We start from the raw sequence: 26814 nt of genomic DNA, 5'->3' as shown, positions 1-26814 counted from the left end.
CTTTCATTCTACAGCATTTGCTAAAGAATGGTTAGACTACACTGAATATACAGACTTGCAGCATTGTCTTACAATGGCACATGAGGGCAAATCCAACTAGAACTAGTGTCTTTACAGGCCATACCATCAAAAGGTCACACCTGGCTTTTATTGAGTTAAAAGCCAGATGGGGGAGGAAATGCAGATGGTAAACAGTCTTCAGCTGGGCACAGCACACAGTTGTTTTGGTGATCATTTTGTTCAGAAAATCATGACAAGGTGATAAGTAGTGCAGCATGAACCTGTCTTGAAAGCAAGGCCTCAGCTGGACAAACATGTCAAAGGCCTCCAAGCTATTGAAAACATGACCATGATCCTTTTGTTGGTCATTGGAACAGGAAGCATTACTGCTCCAGGTCACCTTCACAGAATGTACAAGAACTGGCAAAAGGCTAAAACAAATAACATTGATTTCATGAACAACTTGACAGTAGTGAGTTTTGAACTTCCAATTTCAACATTTAACTATTATTTTATTGGACATGAATTTGAGCTCATCCAGAACAATTCTTTTTCTTGAAGGTGACAAAAAAAAATATTGATGTGAAAGTCAGAATTATTTTATATAAAAAAAGTTGAGTGTGGCAGTAGATTTATTGATATATTTGACTACTGATTGGAAGGTTATGAGTTCAAATCCCAGCACCCCCAAGCTACCTGTTGGACCCTTAACCATCAACTGCACCATCAACTGCTCAATTGTAAAAAAAAAAATTATATTGTAAGCTGCTCTGGATAAGGGTTAAGTGTTGTTATTGGAAATTACCTTGAATTTCATACACTGTGGGTTAGAATTGATCTATTTCATATCAATTAATTCATTTTAGGAGAACTTCGCTGCCAAAACTGTTCCAAAGCGAGGTAATGTAGGCCATTTTAGAATGGCTTTTAACACTTTTTTAACTCAAAACTTTTTCATTTACACAAAGAAATGCACACAAATATGGGCTTTGGTGACAGAATATACTTTCACCTTTCTTTTCATAAACAGACGTCTTGAAAACTAGCATTTCAGATAGTAGGTAGGTTTACAGATCTCAAGCAATTACTGTATCGCAGTCTGTTACTTTCACAGAAAAGCTGATCTAATGGAAGGGCAAGTATCACATGTTTGCCTGCTTCAGTGAAAACTAAAGCTTGCTTTATTTTCACAAGACTGTACCGGTTTTAAAAGCCATATTGCTGAACTGACGCCAATATATTTATTGTTAGTGACAGACAGCAAATAAGAGGCATGTGAATGCTTTAACTCCAGTGTGCGGGGAAATATGCGACTCAGGCTTTCAACACTGCTCCATTGGAGTAGGTGTTCTCAGCACCGGTGATGTGAGGTGGCGCAGGCGCTCGCAACTCAAGGAGCTGATGACCAGACAGATACCCAGAGAAGCTTCACCGAAGTGGACCCAAAAAAAGAAGGTCGGATTTAGGGATTTTTACTGCCGAAAAACCGGACATTGTTCATTGAGCTTCGTGAATTTCGAAGCGTCGAGAAATAACCAACAATCCACTACTCTTTGATAGGAAGAGCAATGAGTGCAGACTTTTGGCTGATCAGTATTTGCCTTGCTGCTGGGCTTTGCACCGCTCATAGTGCGCAACCTGGTAAGTTTCAAAGCTGTATTAATAGATCAGTGTTTTTTTAGGAAGAAATGCACGATTCCCAGTAGCGATTTTCATCTGCGCACTTGTATTTAAAAGTCCTGAATGTAAAACCTCTCATGAACTTCTTAGCTTTATTTATTTTTTTATTTTTTTTTAAGGGGTGACTAATTTCCTCCGGCAGAGTTGAGTTTGATCTGGAAGAGAATCATGCACTGATCTCACTGCTGTAACTCGTTTATTGTCTGTCTTTCATCGAGTCCAGTGTAATATTTAAGGTAGGACTTTAAACCATATTCCTGACTTGGGTCGGAATTATAGTCAATTAAAAGGTGCAGAAGTAGATTTCCTTTAACCGTGTTTTTACATTTTACAAACAAACCCTTGAAGATATGGGGTAATATTTTAAAAGCCGCGTATTTCACCGAGAAAACCCGTGCCATTAGTTTAGTTTTTGATGTGGATCTCCTGTCAATCATTAGAGATTTACTGGGCCACCTAAGATCTTGGAGGCGTGGCTTCGAGAACATGGGCGGGGATTATTAAAATAGGTCAAACCCACCTAACCCAAATTGCATACCCATAGAGGTATTTTTTACTAGTCACATATACATTACAGCACAGTTTAGATTGTTTTCTCACATTTCCCAGCAATGTTATGAAGCTGAGCTCAGAGTGCAGGGTCAGCATACACACCCCTGGCACACATAGTGTTAAGGCCCTTGCTTAAGAGCCCAAGAGTAGCAACTTTGTGATACTGTGGCTTGAACCCCCAACTTTTCAATCAGTAACCCAGAGCCTTAACCAAAAAGCTACCAGTTCCCATTGTGCTCTTTCTGTGCGCTAGTTTTCAAAATGACCAATACCAGATTAGTGCCGTCATAAAACGATCACAAGATCGAGCATTAAGTAAAGCATGTATGCTGATCCTCAACCTCTTGTTTAACTGCCTGTGCACCGTAACAAAATTATACCTTTTTTTTATGCCACTAAATTATTTTAGTGATAGACAGCAAATAAGAGCATGTCAGCACTAACTACAATATGGGGAGAAATGTCAAGCAACGGGCATTCAGTACTGCTTGGAGTTGCTGTTCTCTCAACTTCCTGTTTTCTGCCCGATAAAATACTGCTATTAGTGTTCACACTAAAATTTCCAACAATAAGAAATGCATTTTTTTTTAGAGGTATAATACATTTATTTCATCAGGAAAAATATCTCTAGCCAAAGTAAACAATTACATTGCATGTGATGCCATTTATTTTGCCACAGTCTTGATACTGATGTCATAAGTTTTACTGTTCAACACATCCACTCTTTTCTCATTACACTAATGTTCAACCAAAGTCTGTAACCAATTTTCTTTCATCATCAAAATCAAACACAACATGGAGGTCTATTACAGTAAAGACATCATTTCAGGGCTTATGTTAACATTTATTTCAACATGCAAGGCCCACTCAGACATGTCTTTTATATTTCAAAATAGACCTACTTTTTATTTTAAGCCCTAAAGCAGGGGTCACCAACATGGTGCTCGTGGGCACCAGGTAGCCCTCAAGGACCACATGAGTAGCCCATTAGCCTTTTCTAAAATAGCTGTTTCCTACTTTGTTAAATCATTGTTGATAATTATTATAGGAGAATTAATCAGTGTCTTCACATAGATGAATATCATTAATTATTGATAACATAAAAGGTAAATTGAGCAAATTTGTTTTCAGATCAAACTGAAAACTGTGTGTATCAAACTGGTAGCCCTTCACATTAATCGGTACCCAAGAAGTAGCTCTCAGTTTCAAAAAGTTTGGTGACGTCTGTCCTAAAGGGTTCCTCCTGTCTTAGCATCCAGTTGATTGAAATTATTAAAAAAAAATTTCATTCATCAGCCAGAACTAGAAAAAATACTGCCATTTAGAAACTTATCAATTCTCACTTTATATACACTATTAGCAACTATAGCTAAATACACAACATTACCAATTAAAACATGATTAAATTAGTTATTAGTAATTTAATTGTTCTAGTTTGTGTAATATGAAAAATAAAAAGTTTAAAAATGGTACATTCAAAATGGTACGTTTGACCAGGACAGATTGCAGCAAGAAGTCATTAGTAAACTTGATGAAGCAACAAAGCCTCGAGGGTGCTGGTGCACTCGAGCTGTTGACGATACACACAAGTCACCAGGAAATACTCTGCAATTATGTTTTAAACATTACCCCATTTTTTGTGTTTGCTGGTTATAAATAATAGGCCAAAAGTGCATATTTCATTTAAGGGTCCATAATACAGGAGGAAACTAATCGAAAATCACTTGTGGTTTCCACCTGCCTAAATCAGAATGCAAGCCCAGGACCATTGCACTCAGAACATAATGTCACCTTCTGCACTAGCAAAGCAGGGGTGGAAGAGTGCAATTGGAGAAAACAAAAAACTAATTCCTTTTCTCCTCAAAGAGGTTAAAAGAGATAGTGGGAACCTTTGGCGAGAAAGATGTGTTCTCCCTCTTTTTATTATACAAAGGAACATGAAAAATCAAGCAGACTAGGCTGACAAGACAAGGCCAACCTGGCACAAAGCAAAAGATAAAGTAAATCTTTAATTTTAAAAATTACCAATACCAGCTCAGTTTTACCTTCACAAAAATAAACCCACAAGCCTGAGCATTGAGCCAGTTGTGAGCTTCCCTTAAATAAAGTTTGGTACAGGTGAGACTGGTTTGAAAGTAATTAGCTGGCATGTCTCTCTCTGTTGGCCAAAGGCGCCTAACAGGCAAGCACATATTAGAAACTCTAACCTCATGTTTAACTGTCACATGCACAGTTACAGCCAAGTTACAGGATTTATTACAGTAAAATGTAAGAAAAATGTTATATTATAGATTATACTATGGGGAAATAGATTTTTCTTTAAAACCTTTTTTCTTTCAACAAGTTTGATTCAACTTTTGCTTTTATTATGATGTCATTTCAGGCCAATAAAGTTACTCTACCTGGTCAACTTCGAAGTTGACTTAATCCCCCAACCAAAAAGCACAAAGACTCTCTGTTTAATAAATATAAAAATGAACAACTATAGGATATTGTGGAGCAGCATTTTCGACACCATTCTCCAACACCAACACCACATGACTGTTCAGAATTGTTTAGCCAAACAGTACTTTACTATGACTAATTTACATATGTACATATATTTTAAGTTTTCCCTTTATAGCAGTTTATCAAATTATTCAAGATCTGCAGAATTTTAAAGGAATGTTAGCAAATTCCCTTTTATGATAGGAGCTGGATCAATGCAGTCAACTGTAAATAGTCATTTTATTTGACTTCTATATCTTTATTTATAAAAACATTTAAACTCGTTGGATAGAATATTATAATTTATACATTCTATGTCACATGTCAAGGTTTTTGAACCAGCATAACAAAAAAATGGAAAGTAAAGATAACAAAGCTGAATATACTGTAACTATGAAATTGATTTGCTCTTAAAAAAATTCTTTTGTAATCATGTTTTAATGCATCATAACTAGTTGCTTCCCTTGTTCTTCTGTGTTGCTGAGGTTATTTTTTAGTGAGTACTCTTCACTGTTTCTAGTATTTATCATCCAGATAGTGACTAAAGTCCAGTTAGTGACCAAAGCCACAGGTTCTGTTTCTTTTGTAACCTCATTTGTAAAGGGAAAGACTGTGATCCCACTTCATAGTGAGTTTGGCTTGTCTTTGATTTAAATTAGCAAATTTAAATTCTGACTTAGACATATTCTATTAGGCTAGAGAGTCTTTATGAAGATGCATATGTGAAGCAAATCTTCTAGCAGATACTTGAGAAATGTTTTTGGAATCAGTGTCTTGTTGATCTACATGGTTGAGAATCAGCACTGAATTTTATAATGGAGCTGAAAGAAGGTAAGATGTTTTTCGAAGTGGGAGTAGAAGTGCTGGGATTGGAGAAAGTCTCTGAATCTGGGGAAACTATATCTCTTCAGGTGTTTGAAGGTGTTTCTTGATTACTGTCTCAAGATCTATAAGAGCATCCTCCCCATTTTGTAGGTCAACTTCACTTTTATTGCTAACGAGATGCATCAGATGACGTAAGACTTTCAGTCACTTCATCTATTCCATTTGATTCATCACTTTCTGTTACGTGGAATGAATTAGTGTTTTCGCTGTGTAATCTATCCAAAGTTGTCAAAGTGCTCAACTCTTCCAGATCAACTTTCTCCAGTGACATAATCTCAGATAGGATTAGTGAATACGATGCAGGCAGGAGGTAGTTTTCTGAATTCTGTTCTCTGTCTGTTAGTATGTTACAGTCCAGGCCATACTTAGTGACTCGAGCTGCTTGTTCTCTCTCATGTTGGGCTTTCCTCTTCATCTCCTCTCGCTCCTCACGTTCCCAAATCATAATGGGTATAGAGACCTCAGTAAGACAGGAGAAGTCTATGGTCCCAACACACAATGTGTTTGGGCCGTAGCTGACACATGAATCTGACTTAGAACGGCGATGTATTCTATGAAACTGGGGCTTTTTTGGGGAACTGCTTTCTGCATATATTTGGACTTGAATGACATCTTTGCGATGTATGTCACCTGTTGATCTCCATCTTGGTAGAGACTCAGTATTGATTTTTGTAGAGGAGCTAAAAGATGGCAAAATATCTCTGGAAATCTGGGTAGAGGTGTTGACATTGAAGACAGACTCTGACAATGAAGGAACTTCTTCATCTTTAACCATGTCTGCAGATGTTTCTTGGTGAATGTTTTTTAGATCTGTAAGAACAGTCAGTGTTTTAGTGTGTAATCTTTAATACAGCCTTTATACAATGTACAGTCCAAAGTCAGTGTAGCTGTTTAAATCAAATTATGGCTAATATATCTTAGTTATGATATACCTATATCATGGGTACATTAGTATTACACAATATTACAATCATTGAAATCTTGATCATGATATGTTACATTTATGCAAATCATTATCATGTTATGGATATCATTGGTGCTTTTATAGTATTAACTAAATCCATTAGGATTAGTTAATCTAGGGCTAGTTTTGCAATACAAAATTATAATGCGCAACGGGAAAGCATAGAACCATCAGATTCAAAACAAAGTACATAAAGAATGTGCATCACACATGTAGACATGGATTATCCCACTTATACCATGGTCACTTATCGGCATTGATAAGTTAAAGCTGTCATTAATGTTTGTGGTATGAAATTTGACAAAAAGATAAACGTAGTTCATTTTTGTTAGTTATTGTATATATATACAGGCCATTAGATCAAGAAAGGTTATTTAATTATAATAAATAATTAGAGTGTAAATGACCTGTGTCTGAACCACTTCTCTACTAATAATAATGCTGTTAGTTTAACTACTACTGCATTCTCTCCATTCAAAATGGTTACAATTGTCCACAGGCAGTACATTCAGGTGACTGACCTTTTCATTTGACCTGTTTGAACACCTGCCAGTTAATCAGAATGGAATATTCATGGACAGACCACGGTATAATAAAACCGACATACTGTGTATTTTTTTTTTTTACTTATTTATATATATATATATATATATATATATATATATATATATATATATATATATATATATATATATATATATAAATCAACCCCTACTTTTTTCCCTTTTTTCTTTTTTTTCTTTTTACTCTTATGTACTTTAATGGGAGCAGCCGAAAGAAGAAGAAGAAGACTTGCCTTGTTCTAAATGTGAATTGCTGTTGGGGGTCTCCTCTCGGTTCTGGGTGCTCATCCTGTAGATTTTGAATAGTCAGACTTTTCAAGTTGTTAGTTTTTGAGTAAACTTTTTGATTGATGGAAAATATTTGAATTTAAATGCTGCACCTTCACGGAATTCTGTTGCTAAAATAAAGCAGCATTGGTTCAAAAGGAACTAAAACACAAAGCGAAATAGACTCTGTTCTAGTTAATTTTGTCTAAATTATAGGTTAATCCTCTACTGATCATCTCAGTAGTTATACTCACATTTTAAAAACTTCAAACATTTACCAAAACTTTGTGTTACTTTTAAGGCAATTTTTTAAATGATGTTATGTACTATTAACTATTATTTGTAAGATCTGCTATTAATATCAAAAGATTATAATTTTTTGGTAATTTATATAAAAATAAAATGTGAATATTGTAAACATACTATGTGTGTGTGTGTGTGTGTGTGTGTGTGTGTGTGTGTGTGTGTGTGTGTGTGTGTGTGTGCATTTCTGTGTCTTCAGTGGAACCTCCTGAGTGCAGTCCAGACGGTCACATGGTTTTGCAGAACCCGTACCGGAGCACAAGCTTCAGCTGGCAGCAGCTTCCCCAGTCTGGCCTGCAAGAAAAGCTCATTTGTGACCACTTACTGACACCTGGCTGGTATAAGTTCCAGATCTTTGATAAACCAGCTCAAATGCCCACCAAGTGTGTGGAGGTACAGTAAATATGCTTTATTTATGCAGTAGTTGAGGACAAGGAACACAAATTAATATTGAATATAGACAATAAAAACGATCAGTGTTAATGAATGGCACAATATTGTGTAGCATTGGAACAAGGTGACAAATGTTATATTTACATGAGCTGAGGTACTGTACATTTTACAGTAATATGTAATAGGGCATTTCTAATTAAAATTACTAACTTATATATTTTATTTTTTATTTCTCTGCATCCATGTATGGGCATTTGTTCACATTAAGTACATATTACACATTTGTACAAGTCAAATCATTACCAAAGATTTGTGGACACCTGAACATCACACCTATATGTGGTTCTTTCCCGAACTGTTGCCACATAGCTGGAAGCAAACAGTTGTATAGAATGTCTGCATGTTGTCAGAATACAACATGCAGGTAGTTTTCCTTCAGTGGAACTAAAAGCTCCAAACTTGTTCTAGCTTGACTACTTCACCCAACATCAGTACCTGATCTCAGTAATGCTCTCTGGCTGAATTAATAGTAATTCTCATAAACACCCTCCAAAATCTAATGGAAATGCTTCCCTGGAAAGTCTAACAGAAAATTAAGACAAAATCTGGAGGATCACAAGAACATCTGGGTGTGATGGTCATGTTTTTACAACTCTTTGCCTTTAGATTTTTAGGATTTGGCAGGCGCCCTCATTCATAGCAATTCACATTTATCTCATTCATGCAACTAAGCTGTTATGGGGTTAAGGGCCTTGCTCAGAGGCCCAAGAGTGGCAGCTTGGTGTGGCTGGGATTTGAACTCATAACCTTCATATCCAAAGTCCCGTGCCTTAACCACGCAGCTACCACCTCACTATTAGCCATGTTGGTATAAATTGTATATAAATTTTTTTTTCTTATGTGTTCTGCCTAGGTGAATCACTGTGGTACTCAAGCTCCAGTGTGGCTCTCTCTACCTGAAGGGGAGACCCTCCCGCGCCCACTAGAGATTAAAAAGCTAACCGCCTGTGCTACCTGGCAGTTGTTCAGTGGGCCCAATAAGGAGTGCTGTCTGTTTCGAATGCCCGTTTCTGTGCGGAACTGTGGGCATTTCTATGTGTACCAGCTCCAGCCTACACAGGGATGCATGGCCTACTGTTCTGAGGGCAAGTCATCCTGCTTCCTACATATATACAGATGGTGTATGTTAATGAAAACATTTTCTAAATGCATTTTCCTGAATTTTATATGTACAGAAATGTCAGATTCCACTGAACCAATCTGTGAACCAGAGCACAGGAACAGCGATGGGAGTTGCAATGGTAAACGTAATACCATTAATTATTTTCATTCTTCTAAACCCAATGACCTATGCATCTACATCTAAACTGTTTAATTGAGAACTGTATTCCAAATAGTTTAATAGAATCATTTCTTTTTTACACTTTTATTTTTAGAAGCACTTTGTTAGTTTCCCACAGGTTCTTTTACATGCACTCAAAAATAATTACAGTGAAATCTGGTAAATTTACAGAACATCTTCCTAATGAGCTTAGCACATGTGTTTATGTGTTGTGTGTTACCCTTGAATGTTGCCATGGTATCTGTTGGAATTGAGTAGTTGTTCAGCTGGTATCAGTGGGGCCCAATGCAGTCAGTGTCTCACATACTGTACAAGCAGAAATGATTGTGATTTCCTCTTAATTTTTTTGTCATTTTAATATAGAGGCTGTAGTTGTTTATAATTTGATAATAGCTATGACATGAGAGTAGAAGCATCACAGATATTTTGACTGATTGTATCTCATTAATGTATGTGATATTAATGAGATACCCCACATATGCATGTTCAGTCTATAGACTGAACATGCATATGTCTATTTATGATGAAAGTGTGAGATCAGTGTCAAAGGAAATTACACATTTTAAATTAGTATAAACATGTATAGTATTCATTGCACACTACTGAGACTCTCTCTTAAGCTGCGTATTTACAGGATGATGTATACAATGTAAGTATATACTGTTTAATTGTCACAATAAAATTATAATATTTTAACTTATGAGGCTAGATAGAAAATGTAATACCTATGAAAATGTTAACTTCCTTTAGCATTTTCAGTGTTTACTTTCATATGAGCGAATAATCAATTCTCTGCAGTGTGACATCTCGAATAAATTCAATACTGAAATAAGTCACCCCTGAAAATACCATGCTGTGTATGATCTTTGCAAGAACACAGCCCATTCTTTGTAAAAATCCACTTACATGCTGTAGTTGCCATGGAGTTTCTTGTGTACTAGTTCTGTCTCAGTCCTATCCAGTCATTAGTTTGTTATGCAGTTGGGTTCACCTGGTTTGTGTTAGTTACATTTATATATTTTTTTTATTTTTATTTCATAGGGAGACATCTGATTGATCTGATTCTCCTTTTCTCTTTGCAGATAAGCACCCCCCATCTCCATCAGTACCAGAGATCGTGGCTGAACTGTCAGGCTCCAGCGTGTTGTTGAAGTGTACATTTGATGGCCAGAGTGGGAACAGCTCTGTAGGATTTGTGGTTACGTGGTGGCGTCTTTCCCCAAATGGCAACAAAGAGGAGCTGAGGCAGGAGACAACTTTACAGATGTCAGCCTTTATTGAGCTGGATGGCATCAACATTCGGCTTGGAGATCGGGTAGGTGTATGCGATGTATATAGTTTACATAAAGTACACAATAACAGCAAACATATGAAACTCTACCTAATGTATGCCTTTTTAATGACTTTCTGACATTTTGTACAGATCTACTGCAGTTGCTCCAGTTTCTTTCTAGATGACCCATACAGACAGAGTCATTCAGTGGAGAGTGGAGAGTTCTTTGCAGGGATTCGAGTAAGTTCACAGACATCCTGTTTTAGTTAATTTTTTCCGTGATTGCCATGTGGTTAGTATATATCAAAATATGTAAATGTATTGCTTCTGTACTTTGGTTGGATTATAGCTACAGCCCAAACTCGCCTCTATCTTAGAGGATGGAACAGAGCATGAGCTGGTCATAGAGAGCACAATTCCGGTACCCTGTCTTTCAGAGACATGCAGTCTTTTGTTACAGCTCAGCACCAGCAGCCAAGGTACATAATAACTGTGACACTGCCAAACATTCACTGCAACTGTGGGGTTTTCAGGAAATTCCACTTCTACTGCTTATTCCATTAAACTTAGAGATCATTTTGATGATTACTTATACATGATTTTTAAATTAGTAGGTAAAACTTCACATTAAGTTTACTGACATCATTTGATATATTGTTTAAAAAAAACAATGACATTCAATTGCCAAGTACAAATACACGGCCCAATACATCAAATTAAATTGCTGTTGTATGTTTGTATATTTTGTATATTATATGTATATTTTTCCACCCCAAGAGTTGTCAACGAGTGTACATTTATGTAATTAAGCTAAATGTATAAAGGCGGCTTTCAAATACAATTTTCACGCAATGTCATTTAACCATCACCTAACACAGCATGTGTTACTAACTATGTGTTGGCCACTGGTCGAATAAGACTTAAAAAGTAAGTACAAACATTTTATTAGTGTACATATAGTGTACATGTCTAGTCTTGGGTGTTGTCTTTTCAGATGAGGATAAGCTCGGCCCCGATCTGGTTCTGTCCTCCTGTGAAGTGAAGCTAACTCACACTCTATGCCATAAGGGAGTGTGCAGCCAGGTGCTGCTTTACTACAGTGCAGTGACTGATGTCAAGAAGGATGGAGACAGAAACACTGAGATTTCCATTAAACCTATAGTCAGCACTGATTTCCTCTGGAATGAATATACACCAGAAAGTGTACAGGTATCGAAAAATATATTGATCATATACAGTTTGTAATTATGCATTTTTATGTTTGTATATTTTTGAATGGAATTGTGTGTTTTTTTTTTTAGGTCATTGTAAAGGATATCCTACCTGCTTATTGTTACATTTTTACTGATCCTCACATCATAACATTTGATGGAAGGTATAGTAAAACATTTACAGCATATTACAAAGGACTGGAATGTGAGTGAGTGAGTGAGTGAGTGAGTGAGTGAGTGAGTGAGTGAGTGAGTGAGTGAGTGAGTGAGTGAGTGAAAGTAAATGAGTCAGCGAGCGAAGTAAAAGTGAATGAGTGAGCGAAGTAAAAGTGAATGAGTGAGCGAAGTAAAAGTGAATGAGTGAGCAAAGTAAAAGTGAATGAGTGAGCAAAGTAAAAGTGAATGAGTGAGCAAAGTAAAAGTGAATGAGTGAGCAAAGTAAAAGTGAATGAGTGAGCAAAGTAAAAGTGAATGAGTGAGCGAAGTAAAAGTGAATGAGTGAGCGAAGTAAAAGTGAATGAGTGAGTGAAGTAAAAGTGAATGAGTGAGTGTAGTAAAAGTGAACGAGTGAGTGGATGTGAATGAGTGAGTGAAAGTGAATGAATGAGTGAGAGAGAGAGAGAGAGAGAGAGAGAGAGAGAGAGAGAGAGAGAGAGAGAGAGAGAGAGAGTGAAGTGAATGAGTGACTGTGAGTGGGTGAATGAGTAAAAGTGAATAAGTGAATTTGAATGAATGCGTGAGTGAATGTGAATAAGTGAGTTACAACTCAATGATGTTGGAAGTACTTATTGATAAGCACTTGCCTGTTCTTTGTTTCTAGAAAGTATGATAACTTCCATATAGGCACATTTGTGCTGTACAAGAGCACAATTCGGCTGTTCGAAGTGCATGTACGCCAGTGGGAGTGTGCTAGTATAACAGCCCACCCAACATCCTGTGTGTGTGGCTTCGTAGCCAGAGATGGAGACAAAGTCATCTCCTTTGACATGTGTAATGGATTGGCTGGAGAAACGAAGCCACGCCTGTTAGTGAAGAATGGAGACCTTGCGAAAAGTGGCATTCGCATCACTGAGTCTTATCAGGGTCGCAAAATCACTGTAAGTAAATGCATAGTGCTGGTAGTGAGACTCTTGTAGGCAGTTGTGGCTAATAATCTGTTAGCTTGTTCTCTAGTTGGTTGGTAGAATCACATATTTTATTATTAATTTTAAAACAAATTATTTTTTTTTAAACTTTATATATTTTTTTGCAGTAGAAAGAGCAGTAGTTTTACTGATGTATAAACATATTTTAAAATCTCTCTCTTCTGTAGCTGACATTTTCTTCAGGGGCATTTGTGCGGGCAGATGTAGCTGACTGGGGTATGAGTCTGACTGTGATGGCTCCTGGTCCTGATCGGGGCCACACTGAGGGTCTTTGTGGAACCTTTGATGGACAACCACTCAATGACTACCACAGAGCAGGAGGGGAAATTTTAGAAGACAGTGTTTCCTTTATTAATGCATGGCGGTAAGAGTTTCTCATTCCTATTTTAATGAACCTGATAAAAAATTTGTTATAGAAAAATTGGAGTGTGTGAGGATTGGGTTTCCATTTTTTTCACACAATTCTGTTTTGTCTGATTTGTACAGTAATAAATTGGTAAGTTAAGGAACAAACCCCCCATTTTACTATGTTTTGTATAGTGTACATTTAATTCTTACATAGTATGCAGAAGCATTCTTTTTGTAATTCTTTGTATATATCTTGCTTAAAAATACCAGGGTCAAGGCAAAGTATCCCTTAAAATATGACTGTCAAATGAGAAAAGCATATTTTCTATGACATTTTTTTTTTAATCAATGTTCAAATTACCTGGCAACTATTACAAATCATTCTGTACCATACAGTAAAAATATAAATGTAAAGAAATGTTGTTAATGCAATTGTTCACCAGGCTAGCACCAAGGAGCAGCTTTTTTGACAAAATCCCTGCCTATGAGAGAAGCCCGGACAGTCGACATTTCTGCCACTGCAAGAAGGGTCAAGGTCAATCAAGCCTTAGACCTCATCTTCCCTCCAGCTCTTCCTCCTGCACTCATTTGGCCCATTTCCTCTCTTATTTCATAATACCTGCTCGGGATGTCACAGCAGAGTATATCAGACCCAACAAGCATTTCACTGGAAATGCCAGAAATCGTCCCAAGGTGCAGCGAAAGAATATTCTCACTCAGACTCGAGGGAGGCGCCAGAACCACAAACAAGCCTCATTATCCCCAAGTCAGTCAGACCCTGAGAGGTTTAATTATTTTTTTCCTGAAGACCAGGTTCTATCAACACATCCTGAATTACCAGCCCCAACATGGCCTACTGAGTCTGGTGTGACAGAGGCGGAGGCCCAGCGTTTGTGTACTAATGCCTTGCGTAACTCCACTGTGGCACTTGGCTGTGCTGGCCTGTTGGATGGTGTTATGGAGAAGGCACTGGATATGTGTGTGATAGACCAGCAGCTAAAGGATGAGAGAGCCTGGCTGGGTGCTACTGTGCCCCTGCTGGAGAACGAGTGCGAGAGGAGAGTGGTACAAGAGGAGGAAAGAAAGGAAGAACTCCGGGACATACTCGCCTTGCTTAGGTGCCCTAACCATTGCAGTGGTAATGGGCAATGCACCGAACGTGGCTGCATGTGTTTTCCAGAGTTTGGTTCATATGATTGCAGCCAAGTCTCTGGTGAGTTGAGGAAGGTGAAACGTGAAAAAATAATTATCTCGTGAATATTTTGACCATTTATTTATATTTTATTTATCAAAATATTTTTTAATATGTTAATTATGTTAGGAAAATTCACCAACAAATACAAATACAATGATGTCCTACAGTGAGGAAAAATGTGCTATATTTTTTAATACTAACATCTTTAACATTTTTGCAGATCAGACCCCAGAGATTAAAGAACTAGAGGGTGGAGGACTCTGTGATGTTAAACAAAGCCCTTGTTCCACTGTCAAAGTTCTTGGGAAAAGCTTCAGGAACATATTTGAATTGAAATGTGAAGTCATGAAGGAGAAGGTGAAGTCTTTCTTCACTCTTTTTGTTTTATTTGCATAGCTTGCTGTATCTCTGTGTAAACTGTTCCCTTTTTGTACAGACTGTAGATGGTGAGTGGTCACTGGGTGATCCTCTGATGGGTCCTGCATTGTTCTTGAGTTCCTCTGCTTTACAGTGCCAGCTCCCTGTTGAAGATGAGCAGTCTGGTCACCCTCCTGTCACTCGCTGGCAAATCAAGGTGACCTTTACAGTCTATGTTTCAACAATTTCAAATCTTACTTGTCTAACAAAATTAATTTCATTGAATATTAATTATTTTATACTGTTCATTGGAAGCTGTGGTAGATGTGTTGTTGGCATCAAAGGTGTTATGTTGATGTTATAAATTTGTCTTCAATGTATAAAACACTTGCAAATGTGATACCTTAAACTACTTTAAACAGGAAAAAATGCTATTTTGTTTATATGAAATATGTAGGTTGCATGACACTAAATCTGTGTCTCAGAGACAAAGACAATAGTTTTACATTAAAAGAGGAGAAACGCAGCCTGTTTCAGATTATTTTGTCTTCTTTCATCTTTGCACAGGTTTCTAATGATGGATACAGCTTCAGTAATGCTAAGATTTTCACAACGTTTGATGGAACATGTCAAGACTGCACACTCAGCAGTGGGGTTCAGTGCACTTTAAAGGTGTGTGAGTATAAAATATACATATAAAAATCCCTATACATTTTAAAGCTAGAAATCATTTATCATCCCTATAACTTTGTGCATTTAGAATTATACAGTAAATGCAATCATGTGCAAATTAGGCTGCAGCTATCGTTATTTTTGTAATCAAGTATTCTACCGATTATTCCATCAATTAATTAAGTGTTTGGATAAGGAATGCTTTTTTTTTTTTTATTATTAAAGAGCAATAATAAATATACAAGTGAAAAAAGACAGGTCTCTTTAAATGAACAAGTAATTTGTATCCTTTTTAAAAAATATATATATTTTTGGTGCTGAAATTGCATACAAGAAAATCTGAAAACGAAACCGATTTAATGCATTAATTGCTATATTACATTAATATACAAATACCATTATATAAATTAAAAGAATCCTAAATAAAAATATAAAAATCAATTCAAAATATCTTTCAAAAAAAGGTAAACACAATATAATATTTTCCCAACCTTTGGAAACTTTCTGGCGTGTTCTTTGGCCTAAATTTTATCCTCATTCTTCACTGGTTTCTCTTCGATCCTCCATTTTTTTATCTGCAGTGTCTTCTGTGTTACCTGTCCAGAGCACTCCAGAGTTTGGTGGTGCGTGTTTAATAATGGCCCGTTGTGAAACACAATGCTTTGTGTGTTGTTAAATGAATTTAAACAAAGCATCGAGGCAAATGATTTGCCTCAATCAGATTCTGTATTCGAATTACTCGAGTTATTCGAAGAAACATTTCAGCCCTAGTGCAAATGTAGGCCAGGCAACTGTACTAAGTAATAGGATGATTGTATATAAGGGCCATTTCATTTTTATATTCAAACAATCTGGATTTTTGTAGGGTAAAAGTGTAGATGCATACATTTATTTTGTTGTCTTATGGCATTTTTGTGAATCTACCACTTTATTGTTATTTATTTCAATACACACACCTGCTTGCAATCATTACTAAGCATAGAAAATTGCTTCACTACACATCAGTTACCTCAAATCTTAAAAAGCATTCCTCTGAACCATTATGTGTGTTTGGAAACAATTAAGCTGTTTGTGCCTTTTGGCCCCTGCTGTTGTAATGATCAGTCACTGACATACTGACATTCTGCAGCTTAAAGTGCTTCGCAAAGAGATTAAAAAGACAATGGAAGCTAATGCTAAACTTCAAGTAGCGACATATTGTGGACAGCAAATAATGTAATGAATAAGATAAAAACATAGAAAAAAGAAACTTTTTAAAGAAATTAGAACAAATATTTTTTATTGAAAATGTATAGCTGCTTAATAAAATAATTTGATTGAATTATATTTGTGTCAAATATTTAGTTTATTCTTAATAATGTTTGCATTTGGATGTGTTTATTCTGCCTTCTCAGAACAGCAGCTGTAGCATTGATGGTCAATGTTATGCAGAAAGTGAACGCAGTCCCAGCAGCCCCTGTCTCATCTGTCGGCCCGATCTCTCCAAGCACACCTGGTCCATCAGTGAGAGTAAGACACTGTAGTGTATATAGTTCTGAATTAAGCTACAATCATCTGTATGCCTGCTGATGTTTATGTTCAAACACTATTAGTTTCCATCATTTTAACTTTGTAATTTTATCTGCTTGATATACATTTGCTTCTTTATCGTAAGTGTTATAATCCACAATAAAATCTGAGTGTTGGATTGTCACATTGTGTTCCAGACAACAAACCTCCCGTGTTTCATTCAGAGCAAACCCAACTGCAGACGTTCTACGGGGAAAGCTTTGTGTACCAGTTTGTGTCAACTGACCCAGAAGGTTCTGCAGTTCTGTTTACTCTGCTGTCTGGTCCCAAAGATGCTGTTCTTTCTCCTGCTGGCCTGCTCATCTGGAAAGCCCTGTCATCTTCACCTGTGACCTTTGAACTGTCTGTGATAGATGATTGTAATGCAGAGACAAAGGCCATTGTAAAAGTGAGGTCTAGTTTGCTTGTACTGTTAAACCCACACTCTGTTTAGGTAATGTAGGTATTTAGTAGTTTTGTAGTTGACATAAGAGCACAGGGAAGCTTAAAAACGAGGCAATAAACTTTTATGCTACATATTTATAAACAAATACATGACTGAATAATTATCATGTGAGGTGTAACATTTTGCTGCATATTATGACCACAAGAGGGTGGCAAGTGGCTTTCTAAAAATGTAAACTCACCAAAAATTACAGTTTCTATCCATTTCTAGCTCAGGTTTCTAGATGATGAATAGAATACCATGTGTTGCAATAATCAGCAGTTTGAGGCCAGAGATTTTTAAGATTTTGCCCCCAAGTAATTTTAGCACATATTTCCCAGCTCTCCATTCGCCCCTGTGACTGCTACCACGGAGCTTCATGTGTGACCAACATGAACTTCCCTCCTGGCAGCGGAGAGTTTCTGTGTGTTTGCCCTGCTGGTCTTGCGGGAGAGAGATGCCAGGTTAATGTGGACGACTGCAAATCAAGCCCGTGTCAGAGAGGCAAATGTGTGGATGGACTGAACAGATTCACATGCCTCTGCCCAGCAGGTTTTGCTGGTACATAGAACTCCTATTTTTTAAGTTGATCATTTTTGACCTGTTAATTCTACATGGTTATGATTACAAAAAGCCAATGAGAGGAACATTTGCTATCATGGTAAAGATTTGTTTGCTTTGTGTTACTACAGGTGTGACGTGTGAGCTTGACATTGATGAATGTGGTTCATCTCCATGCTTTGCTGGGGTGCCTTGTGAAAACACATTAGGGTCATTTGCGTGTGGACCCTGCCCTGATCACCTCACTGGGGATGGGAAAAACTGCATCAGTGAGTTAATACTTTGAATGTTTCACATTTCATTTTGAACAATTTGTACTTGAACACCATTATTATTTAGACAACAGTAATATTACTATTACTATTATTATTATTATTATTATTAGCAGTAGTGATAGTAGTAATAGTAGTACTAAAGTAAAACACAATGACTATAGAAAGATTTCTTTTCTACAGCTCAGAGCACATGTTCCAGTCGACCCTGTTACCCAGGAGTCCAGTGCTTTGAGAGTGTGTATACATCTGCTGGATTTATCTGTGGTCCCTGCCCTTCAGGTTTCCATGGCAATGGACAAAACTGCACATCAAAAGCAGAGAAGAGTAAGTACAAATAAAATAGGACATAAACACTATATTGCCAAAAGTGTTGGGTCACCTGGTCATAAGTATGGTATGTGATTTTTGAGCATTGCATTCCACGTTTAGTCCCAATTTGCTCTTATAATTCCCTCCAATCTTCTGGGAAGATGTTCCACTAGATTGTGGCGTGTGCTTATGGATTTTTGTGTTCATCAGCCACAAGGGTGTTAGTAGTACTGATGTAGGTGAGGAGACCTGGGGTGCAGTCAGCATTCCAATTAATTTCAAAGGTGTTCAGTAGGGATGAGGTCAGTGCTCTATAGGATGCCACTCAAGATCTTCCTCTCCGAAGCATGTCTTCAAGGAGCTCACATTGCGCACAGAGGCATCGGCATGCTGAAACAGGTTTGGGTTTCAAGTGAATGCAAAATTTTATTACAGCGTATCTAAAGACGTGCAGTACAACTGAGTGCCTCCAGATTTGTGGTAACAGTTTGGAAAAAAGACCACATATAGCAGGAAAGGTCAGGTGACCCAATACTTTTAGCAATATATTATATGTGATATGTCCCAAAAAAAAAAATAGATGAGAGAAAAGCAGATTGTGTCTTTGAAATGATCTTCATAACTTCATTTAGGGTTATTGGATTTAATACTAATTATTTTAGGTCCTTGGCCTTTTACATTTAAAATATTTTACAGGGATGACACCAGGCACCAGAGAAGGAAACAGACCTGATGTACTTTTCTCTTCATCATTCTCCACATCGACATCTCAGAAATCCATTGACCGCTCCAACATAAAGACACCATCACTCATAGATAGAAAGACCTCTTTAAGTCCTGTAAGCCATGATAACAGTCGTGCAACAGCTTCTGGTTCTGAAGGGCAACTTTATGAGCGAGAGCCTGTTGTTAAAGATGACAGGACTTGCACTGACTCTCCCTGTTTTCCTGGTGTGCCTTGTGAGCCTTCTGAGACTGAAGGATTCAAGTGTGGTCAATGTCCTAACGGATACAGGGGGGATGGACTCACATGTAAAGGTTAGTGCTTTCTTCTAGAATTCAAGCCCATTAAAGGTAGTAAAAGACTAGGTGCTTGAGTGATTTTAATTGTTCTTGTATACCTTTGCAATGGCTAGAAAGTTTTTCTCTACAGGACAGTTTTTAAGACAGAGCAGTTTTTTTTTTCTTTTTTCTTCAAATTATAACTGCAATCTAAAATAAAGAAAGAATTAAATTGTTGGAAAATTGCTGTGGTATAACAGGAATAGAACACTTCATCACATCCTTCCATCATTGATCTTTTCCACTAAATACACACATTTAAAATAGAATGTTATAACATGCAGAATTATGGTTCTGTGCTCTGTGTGCAGCCATGTGTCGTTATCCATGTGGTCAAAACATGGAGTGCACTCTGCCCAATACTTGCACCTGTAAAGAAGGATACACTGGATATAACTGCCACATTGGTGAGCTGTGTTTTCTCCATTAGCTACTATCTGCAGAAATCTTCACTAATATCACACTATCTTCATATTAAAAGCGGTTTCCAAACCTGTTCTTTTCTGTCAGCTGTGTGCCGTCCTGACTGCAAAAACAGAGGGAGGTGTGTAAAGCCCAATGTGTGTATGTGTCCTGCAGGCTACAGTGGACCAACCTGTGAGGAAGGTGGGATTTGCGTTAGATATTTTAAAGGTTCTCAATCACTGGAATTTTAGTGGATTTACATTACATGTAACAACAAAAATAAAAGTGTAAATATCATAAATATAGTCAGATTTATGTAGTATTTTCTATTTTAGACTTTTTTAAAAACAAATGTCCAAAAATAAGTAAAAATGTAAATTGCACTTATTGTAATAGAACCTAATATATAATCTATAAGATATTTTCACTTGCAAGGATATAATTTTGCAGTGGATCACTTATGTTGCTGTTTGTATCTGAAAGTATTTTAAACTGTTCTTTCCAGCTACATGTGATCCACCATGTCAAAATGGAGGCAGCTGCATGTCGAGAAACCTGTGCACCTGTTCCTATGGATATGTGGGTCCACAGTGTGAAATTAGTGAGCATGCATGTTATTTCTGTTTGCTTGTTTAAGCATTGCATTCCGAAAAACAGTTTAACCTTAAAGATTTTGTACATTTTAAGTTTATACAGCATTCTATTGGTTTTAATCAGATAAAGCTCCAAGTTCCAGTTTTGTGATTATGGCACTTGGTTTAACAAACTGCACATTGATTAATGTCTGTGGCTGTGTGTCTATAGTGGTGTGTTCCCGGCACTGTGAGAATGGTGGGGAATGTGTTTCTCCTGAAGTGTGTAAGTGCAAGCCTGGCTGGTATGGACCAACTTGTAACTCAGGTAACTGCTTGCTAAGAAATTTATGTTTATGCTATAGCAAAATAATTCATAGTGGAAATAGTTCAGTGTTACTCCAGAAATTTCAGAAAATCGTATATAATTTCATACCAGAAAGTTTATCATATTAGTGATTAATTATATGTATTATAATTCGAGTTACTCAACTTGTTTTGAATCCTATACCTTTTTTTTTATTATTTTTTACTGTAATTCACATTTGCCTATTAACCTTTTCCTGATAACCCAGTGTCGAATTCCTACAAACTTAGCAATTTCTCTGAAATAATGAAAAAAAATGAATTTTATAATGTTCATGACTCAAATACCAACCTAGCCCTTGTCTCTACACTGTCCAACAAATAATTGACAATCTGTTTGGTTTTCAGCTGATTGTACGCCTGTGTGTCTGAATGGTGGCACCTGCATCAAGCCTAACATCTGTGCATGTCCTAGTGGCTTCTATGGATCACAGTGCCAAATAGGTATGGTGTTTTGTGCTCATTGATACCTATCATACTTTTACAAAACACTGTTTTGGGAAGATGGGAGAAAACCAGAGAACTCCGAAGAAACCCACTCATCTGGGTAAAGACACGACACTGATTCTAATCAATCTCAAGTTCGAACCTGGGACCTTCAAGCTTCTTGGACGCTACCTGTTCCGCCATTGTGACAGTTTTGTGTACATTTATGTAGACCTGTTTATTTCTCTGTCTAATGGATACATTGTTCTGCCGAAAATAAGCAGTGTTTTGTGTTTCGTGTTGTAGCTGTGTGCAATCCTCCCTGTAAAAACCGTGGTCAGTGCATGAGGAACAATGTGTGCTCCTGCCCTGAAGGCTACACTGGCAAGAGATGTCAAATAAGTGAGTGTTACATGACTTATATACCGTAGCTCCCCTGATAAAAACACTTGCAGGTGTTAATTGTTATCTGGTTACACCTCTCCTGGCTTAAATAACATTTCCAATCCTGTCAGCTAGGAGTTCCATCTGTATTTTAAGTTCTTTATATATTTTAACTCACATTTCCGCTGACTGTGTGTAATTCAGTCCGGGTTTGTGATGCTGTTTTTTTTGTTCCACTTGCTGTTTCATGTCATTGCATTCATGTTTAATGAAATTATGGATTTAAGGAATTTGTTTTTGCTTTTTGCTATCGATAGACGCTAACCAGGAAGTGCCTACTGTTTTTAAATTCATATTGTCCTGGCTTTTAGTTACAAGGAAATCAAGCCCATTATGCGCTTTATTATGTGCATGTGTTAATATGTGCGTAGGTGTGTGTGATCCGATGTGCATGAATAAAGGAAAGTGTGTGGGTCCAAACACCTGTTCCTGTGCTTCTGGATGGCGGGGGAAAGTCTGTGATGTCCGTAAGTGAGCTTTTATATTTGACATGTCTGGTAGGGTTTTTCATATTAAATGTGGTGTAAAAATTGCTGTAGATTTACTGTATTTATTTTACAGCAAAGTACCATTTTAATGTTGCACATGATTATAGAGGATTACGCAATTAGAGCAGTTAATTGAATTATAGTAAAATACCATTTCATGCATTTGGGTTATCTATCGTTCTTTGCTGGGGAATAAATGGTAGAAATTCTCCTTGTTATGACCTGTATAAGGCAGTAAGAACATGATTTTGATGAGAATTGTCTCAAGGTTTCTTTCTCATGCTAAAAAAAACATAATTTAAACAAATAAAACTGATTTAAATTAAATTGTATCCTGTATGAACCAAATGAGCAAATGCACTAGAATTGGGTTTTTAATATTATAATTATAGTTTAAGTATTTTACTTGCAAAATGTAATATGTTATGAAATAATAGGAATTATTTGTAAATATATTACAGTACTTTACTATAAAGGTTTTATATTTACTGTACTTGCGACAGTGCGGGTCCTATAGCATTGCAACATATAATAAATATAGACATTAAAGGTAATCTTTGTGTTTGTAGCGGTTTGCTTACAGAAGTGTAAAAATGGAGGAGAGTGTGTGGGACCAAACACGTGTCACTGTCCTGCTGGATGGGAAGGCATGCAATGCCAGACTCGTAAGTTGAACTAATATCTTGGTGATCAACTGTAATATATATTGCATTTTTAACTTTTTCCATATTGGACTCTTTTTGATGATTTTCTGACACATAATGAGACATATACTGTATCATTAAATACAGCCATCTGCAAGCACAAGTGCCAAAATGGAGGAAAGTGCGTCCTTCCAGACTTTTGTCAGTGTCGCTCGGGATACACAGGCTCGATTTGCGCTGCCAGAGTGAGCTGATTTTCAACTTCCTCCTCGATGATTTTTGACTGATATTATGACAGGTTACATTTTGGTATTATACCAATGAATATGAAGTATGTCTGCACTTTGTTTTTCCAGACAAGATGATCGAATGGATATACAGTATATATGAATAATGTCTGTACCCACCTCAGACAAAATACACCCACAGGAGTGTGTGTGTGTGTGTGTGTGTGTGTGTGTGTGTGTGTGTGTGTGTGTGTGTGTGTGTGTGTGTGTGTGTGTCTGTGTCTGTGTGTGTGTCTGCACTTAAGTGTATGTAACTGTGTGAATGTTTGTATAAATGTGTGCCTCAGGCAGCAGTCAAGAAATTGTAGTTTTTTTTTTTAATTGCTATGTTTTTTAGTGACTAGGTGATTGCACTTAGTCTGCCAAGAGTCTCTTCTCATGAGATTATGATCTTATTCTTCATTTTCAGTAGTGGAAGTCGTCAAGATTTAAGCCAATACCATATAAAAGAAACTGCAAACACACAGTATATGTGTGAAAGCACACAGCATTTTTACTGAAAACATTGAACAGACTGATGAGCTTTTACTCAATACAGCGACATTTCTTAAAGAAATGAATGGAACGTTCTTTATTTTATTTTTATGAAACATTAGTTTTAGAGCTATAATACTGTATATATTCTGTTTTGGGCTAATTTGATGTATGTACTTTATACTGGAATATAATAAATGTTTTATGTACATTTGTAATCCTGGTGTTTTTGTGCAAATTGTTTAATGGCTTTAAAGAATGACAGGACTGGCAAATAATCCATTTAAGTGTAAAAAACATTTTATATTTACATTATACATTATATAATAAAGCCTGATACTGGGGAAAAAAAGAAAAATCTGTTTAACATTATATTTAGGAATATGTCCACCAAACAAGTGTTAATATAATTAGAAGAATTTATAGACACATATATACTACTGTCTAAATTAATTTCAGTTTAATCCCTTTAATAATCACAGACAATATAAAACTTAAGTAAAAGTAATTAAATAAAGAATATTGAACATGATTTCAGAAGCAGACCAGAATACTTCATTCTCTAATCCAATTCTGTCTAAAGAAGAATAAAAAAAGAAGAAATCAATTAAACATATAGATTGAGAATATATGTTAATATGTAAATAATTCTACATAATAAATGGGTCCAACATCAGTTTTAGGAAATATACTCTATGTTATGTGGCACAAGGGCATAATTAAATTAACTGAGAGCTGAACCACTTCTAATTATATTTGGATTTTTCTTGATTCACATTTGTAATTTACTAAAACTTTACATTTATTTGTTACTTATGTATTTTTATGTTACAGTTTTTAATAATGATCAAACATAATGATTATTTAATTTCTTTATTAATCAGTTTTTACTCAATTATGCTGTAAGCTGCTAATAAAAATGACACAATTACAGAAAATAAGTTTTCTGTCAGATATTTCTTTTTATTTTGTTATTGTCATGAAAGCAGACAAAAACAAATGTAGCTGAGATAGTGTACAGTACCACTGAATCGAATGGCCATTATAATATCCAAAAGTAATGGCAAGTTTTGAACCAGACACACATTATACACACACAAACTTAAACCTACTTTAATTCATTTAATGTCATATTATCACACAGCATACATAAAATATAACAAATTTGTTTATATATGAAAACAAATGTAAAACGTACGAATGACCGAACAAATTTAAATGTATAGCACCATGTTGGTCAAGTCTCCAGCTCTGAGGGAGGGTAATTGCAGAGATCAAAAGAGCTTTTTTCTGTCCTCACACTGAGGGCCAGAAAACGCAGTGCGACAACGACACTTGTCTGGAGACACACACTTCCCACCATTGAGACACGACTTCTTACACACAGCTGTGGAGGAAAAATAATGTCCATAATGGCAAATGTGTTGTGTTGAGATCAGCATTAAAGAAAGCAGACAAGCTCAAGAGTTTTGGCTCACCGATGTGACAGGCTCCCCCTAACCATCCCTCTGGACAGCTGCAAATTCCTGGAGCCACACAGCTGCCTTCATTCTGACAACCCTGAGGACAGATTGCTGAACCAACACACACACACACACACACACACACACACACACACACACACACACACACACACACAAATGCCACTTAGTCAGAAAGTGTATTCTCATACGGTAATAGAGTTTCTTTCACAAGTATCACATTAGTGTAAAAACTGATAAACTGATATTAATAAAAATCTAACAAAATTAGTTTATTAAATTTCATCCTTAGTATAAAAGCAGATCTACCTATAATGTGTTTATTTTAAGTCTAATGATGTGAGTTTAGAGAAGTTTGTTATAAGGAATCAGTTGAATGCCACATTTCCCATTAATTAAACAAGATTTCACTCCCCACCACTTTCTTCATGATAACATTTGATTTTGAATTATTAGTAGAGTAAATCAACAAACCTTCCTGGCATTTGGATCCAGTCCAGCTGGAGGGACAAATGCACTTGGCCTGTCCGTTCACTGCTATGCATTCTCCTCCATTCCAGCAGCCACCATCACATGTCACTATACAACACAGTTCCTCCAAGGTTAGTTATCCATTCATTCATTTTTTCTATGTATCTGTTGATTTCTCTATTCACACCTTCACATCTTCCACTTACAGTCCCACCTTTTTTTTTGTCTATTTTGTCTTGTAAAATGGGAAATCTGTACTGTTAAACATAAAAAAATACCTTTTTCACAATATTTTCCCCCAAGTCCTGGAGGACATCTGCACTTTCCAGGTCGGAGACATTCACCCCCATTTTTACACTTTGGTTCACAGTTAGCTGAAAATCAACCATCATACTGTTAACAAAATGTAACAAAAGGGATGCAAAGAATTTCAATAAAATTTAATAAAATCCTATTTAATAACCAAAATGGAAACATACACCAATTAACACACACATACACTCCTCACAGCCTCCAACACTTATTATATGAGTAATAAATGGAAACATCACCATACTGGCAGCTCTCTCCTTCATAACCCCGTGAGCACAAGCAGGTGTTGTTTCGGATACAGATCCCAGCATGTCTGCATGGTGGATCACACACTGCTTTCAGATCGAACACAAAAGGTAAGGAGACGCCTCGGGGCGAGTCAGATCCTCCCAGACACACACCAGCCATCAGAGCCAGTGTGACCATACAGAGATAACTCCAGAGCAGTGACGATGACTGATTAAACACTGCCATTCTCGTATCCAGAAACACTCACACACACACACACACACACACACACACACAAGGAACAGACAAGAGTGAGGGTCTGGGAATGGTGTCTAGCTCTCTGGATATGCCCCTGGTTCTACAGCACACCTGCAGGAGA

General features: G+C 36.7%; 2 protein-coding genes across 3 annotated transcripts; one reads left to right on the top strand and one right to left on the bottom strand.

Moving 5' to 3' along the window:
- The first annotated feature begins 1050 nt into the window (after nucleotides 1-1050).
- Nucleotides 1051-24161, top strand: vwde (von Willebrand factor D and EGF domains). 2 transcript variants are annotated; one of them, XM_083548214.1, is made up of 31 exons: nucleotides 1051-1641; nucleotides 7901-8094; nucleotides 9008-9239; nucleotides 9330-9395; nucleotides 10519-10751; nucleotides 10860-10949; nucleotides 11059-11188; nucleotides 11704-11918; nucleotides 12011-12084; nucleotides 12741-13017; nucleotides 13233-13429; nucleotides 13857-14626; nucleotides 14829-14965; nucleotides 15045-15182; nucleotides 15533-15637; nucleotides 17032-17146; nucleotides 17344-17594; nucleotides 17972-18191; nucleotides 18323-18460; nucleotides 18746-18790; nucleotides 19472-19813; nucleotides 20149-20244; nucleotides 20348-20443; nucleotides 20748-20843; nucleotides 21047-21142; nucleotides 21529-21624; nucleotides 21913-22008; nucleotides 22422-22517; nucleotides 23108-23203; nucleotides 23330-23427; nucleotides 23539-24161. In XM_083548214.1, exons 1-31 carry the CDS (start codon nucleotides 1569-1571, stop codon nucleotides 23545-23547), a joined length of 4917 nt encoding a protein of 1638 aa, XP_083404340.1. In that variant the 5' UTR covers nucleotides 1051-1568; the 3' UTR covers nucleotides 23548-24161. The 2 variants fall into 2 exon arrangements, with proteins under 2 accessions (XP_083404340.1, XP_083404339.1); XM_083548213.1 differs by having other exon boundaries at nucleotides 18647-18790.
- Nucleotides 24162-24885: 724 nt separating this feature from the next.
- Nucleotides 24886-26814, bottom strand: seraf (Schwann cell-specific EGF-like repeat autocrine factor). Its single transcript, XM_083548806.1, has 5 exons — nucleotides 26447-26814; nucleotides 26174-26269; nucleotides 25899-26003; nucleotides 25422-25517; nucleotides 24886-25330 (listed from the first exon to the last, which is right to left on the bottom strand). The coding sequence occupies exons 1-5, from the start codon at nucleotides 26679-26681 to the stop codon at nucleotides 25218-25220; spliced, it is 645 nt and encodes a 214-aa protein (XP_083404932.1). The 5' UTR covers nucleotides 26682-26814; the 3' UTR covers nucleotides 24886-25217.

This window comes from Silurus aristotelis (genome assembly GCF_946808225.1).
Source record: "Silurus aristotelis genome assembly, chromosome: 8".
NCBI lineage: Eukaryota > Metazoa > Chordata > Actinopteri > Siluriformes > Siluridae > Silurus > Silurus aristotelis.
The sequence above is the reverse complement of the archived record's forward strand: the minus strand, read 5'-3'. Positions and strand labels throughout refer to the sequence as shown.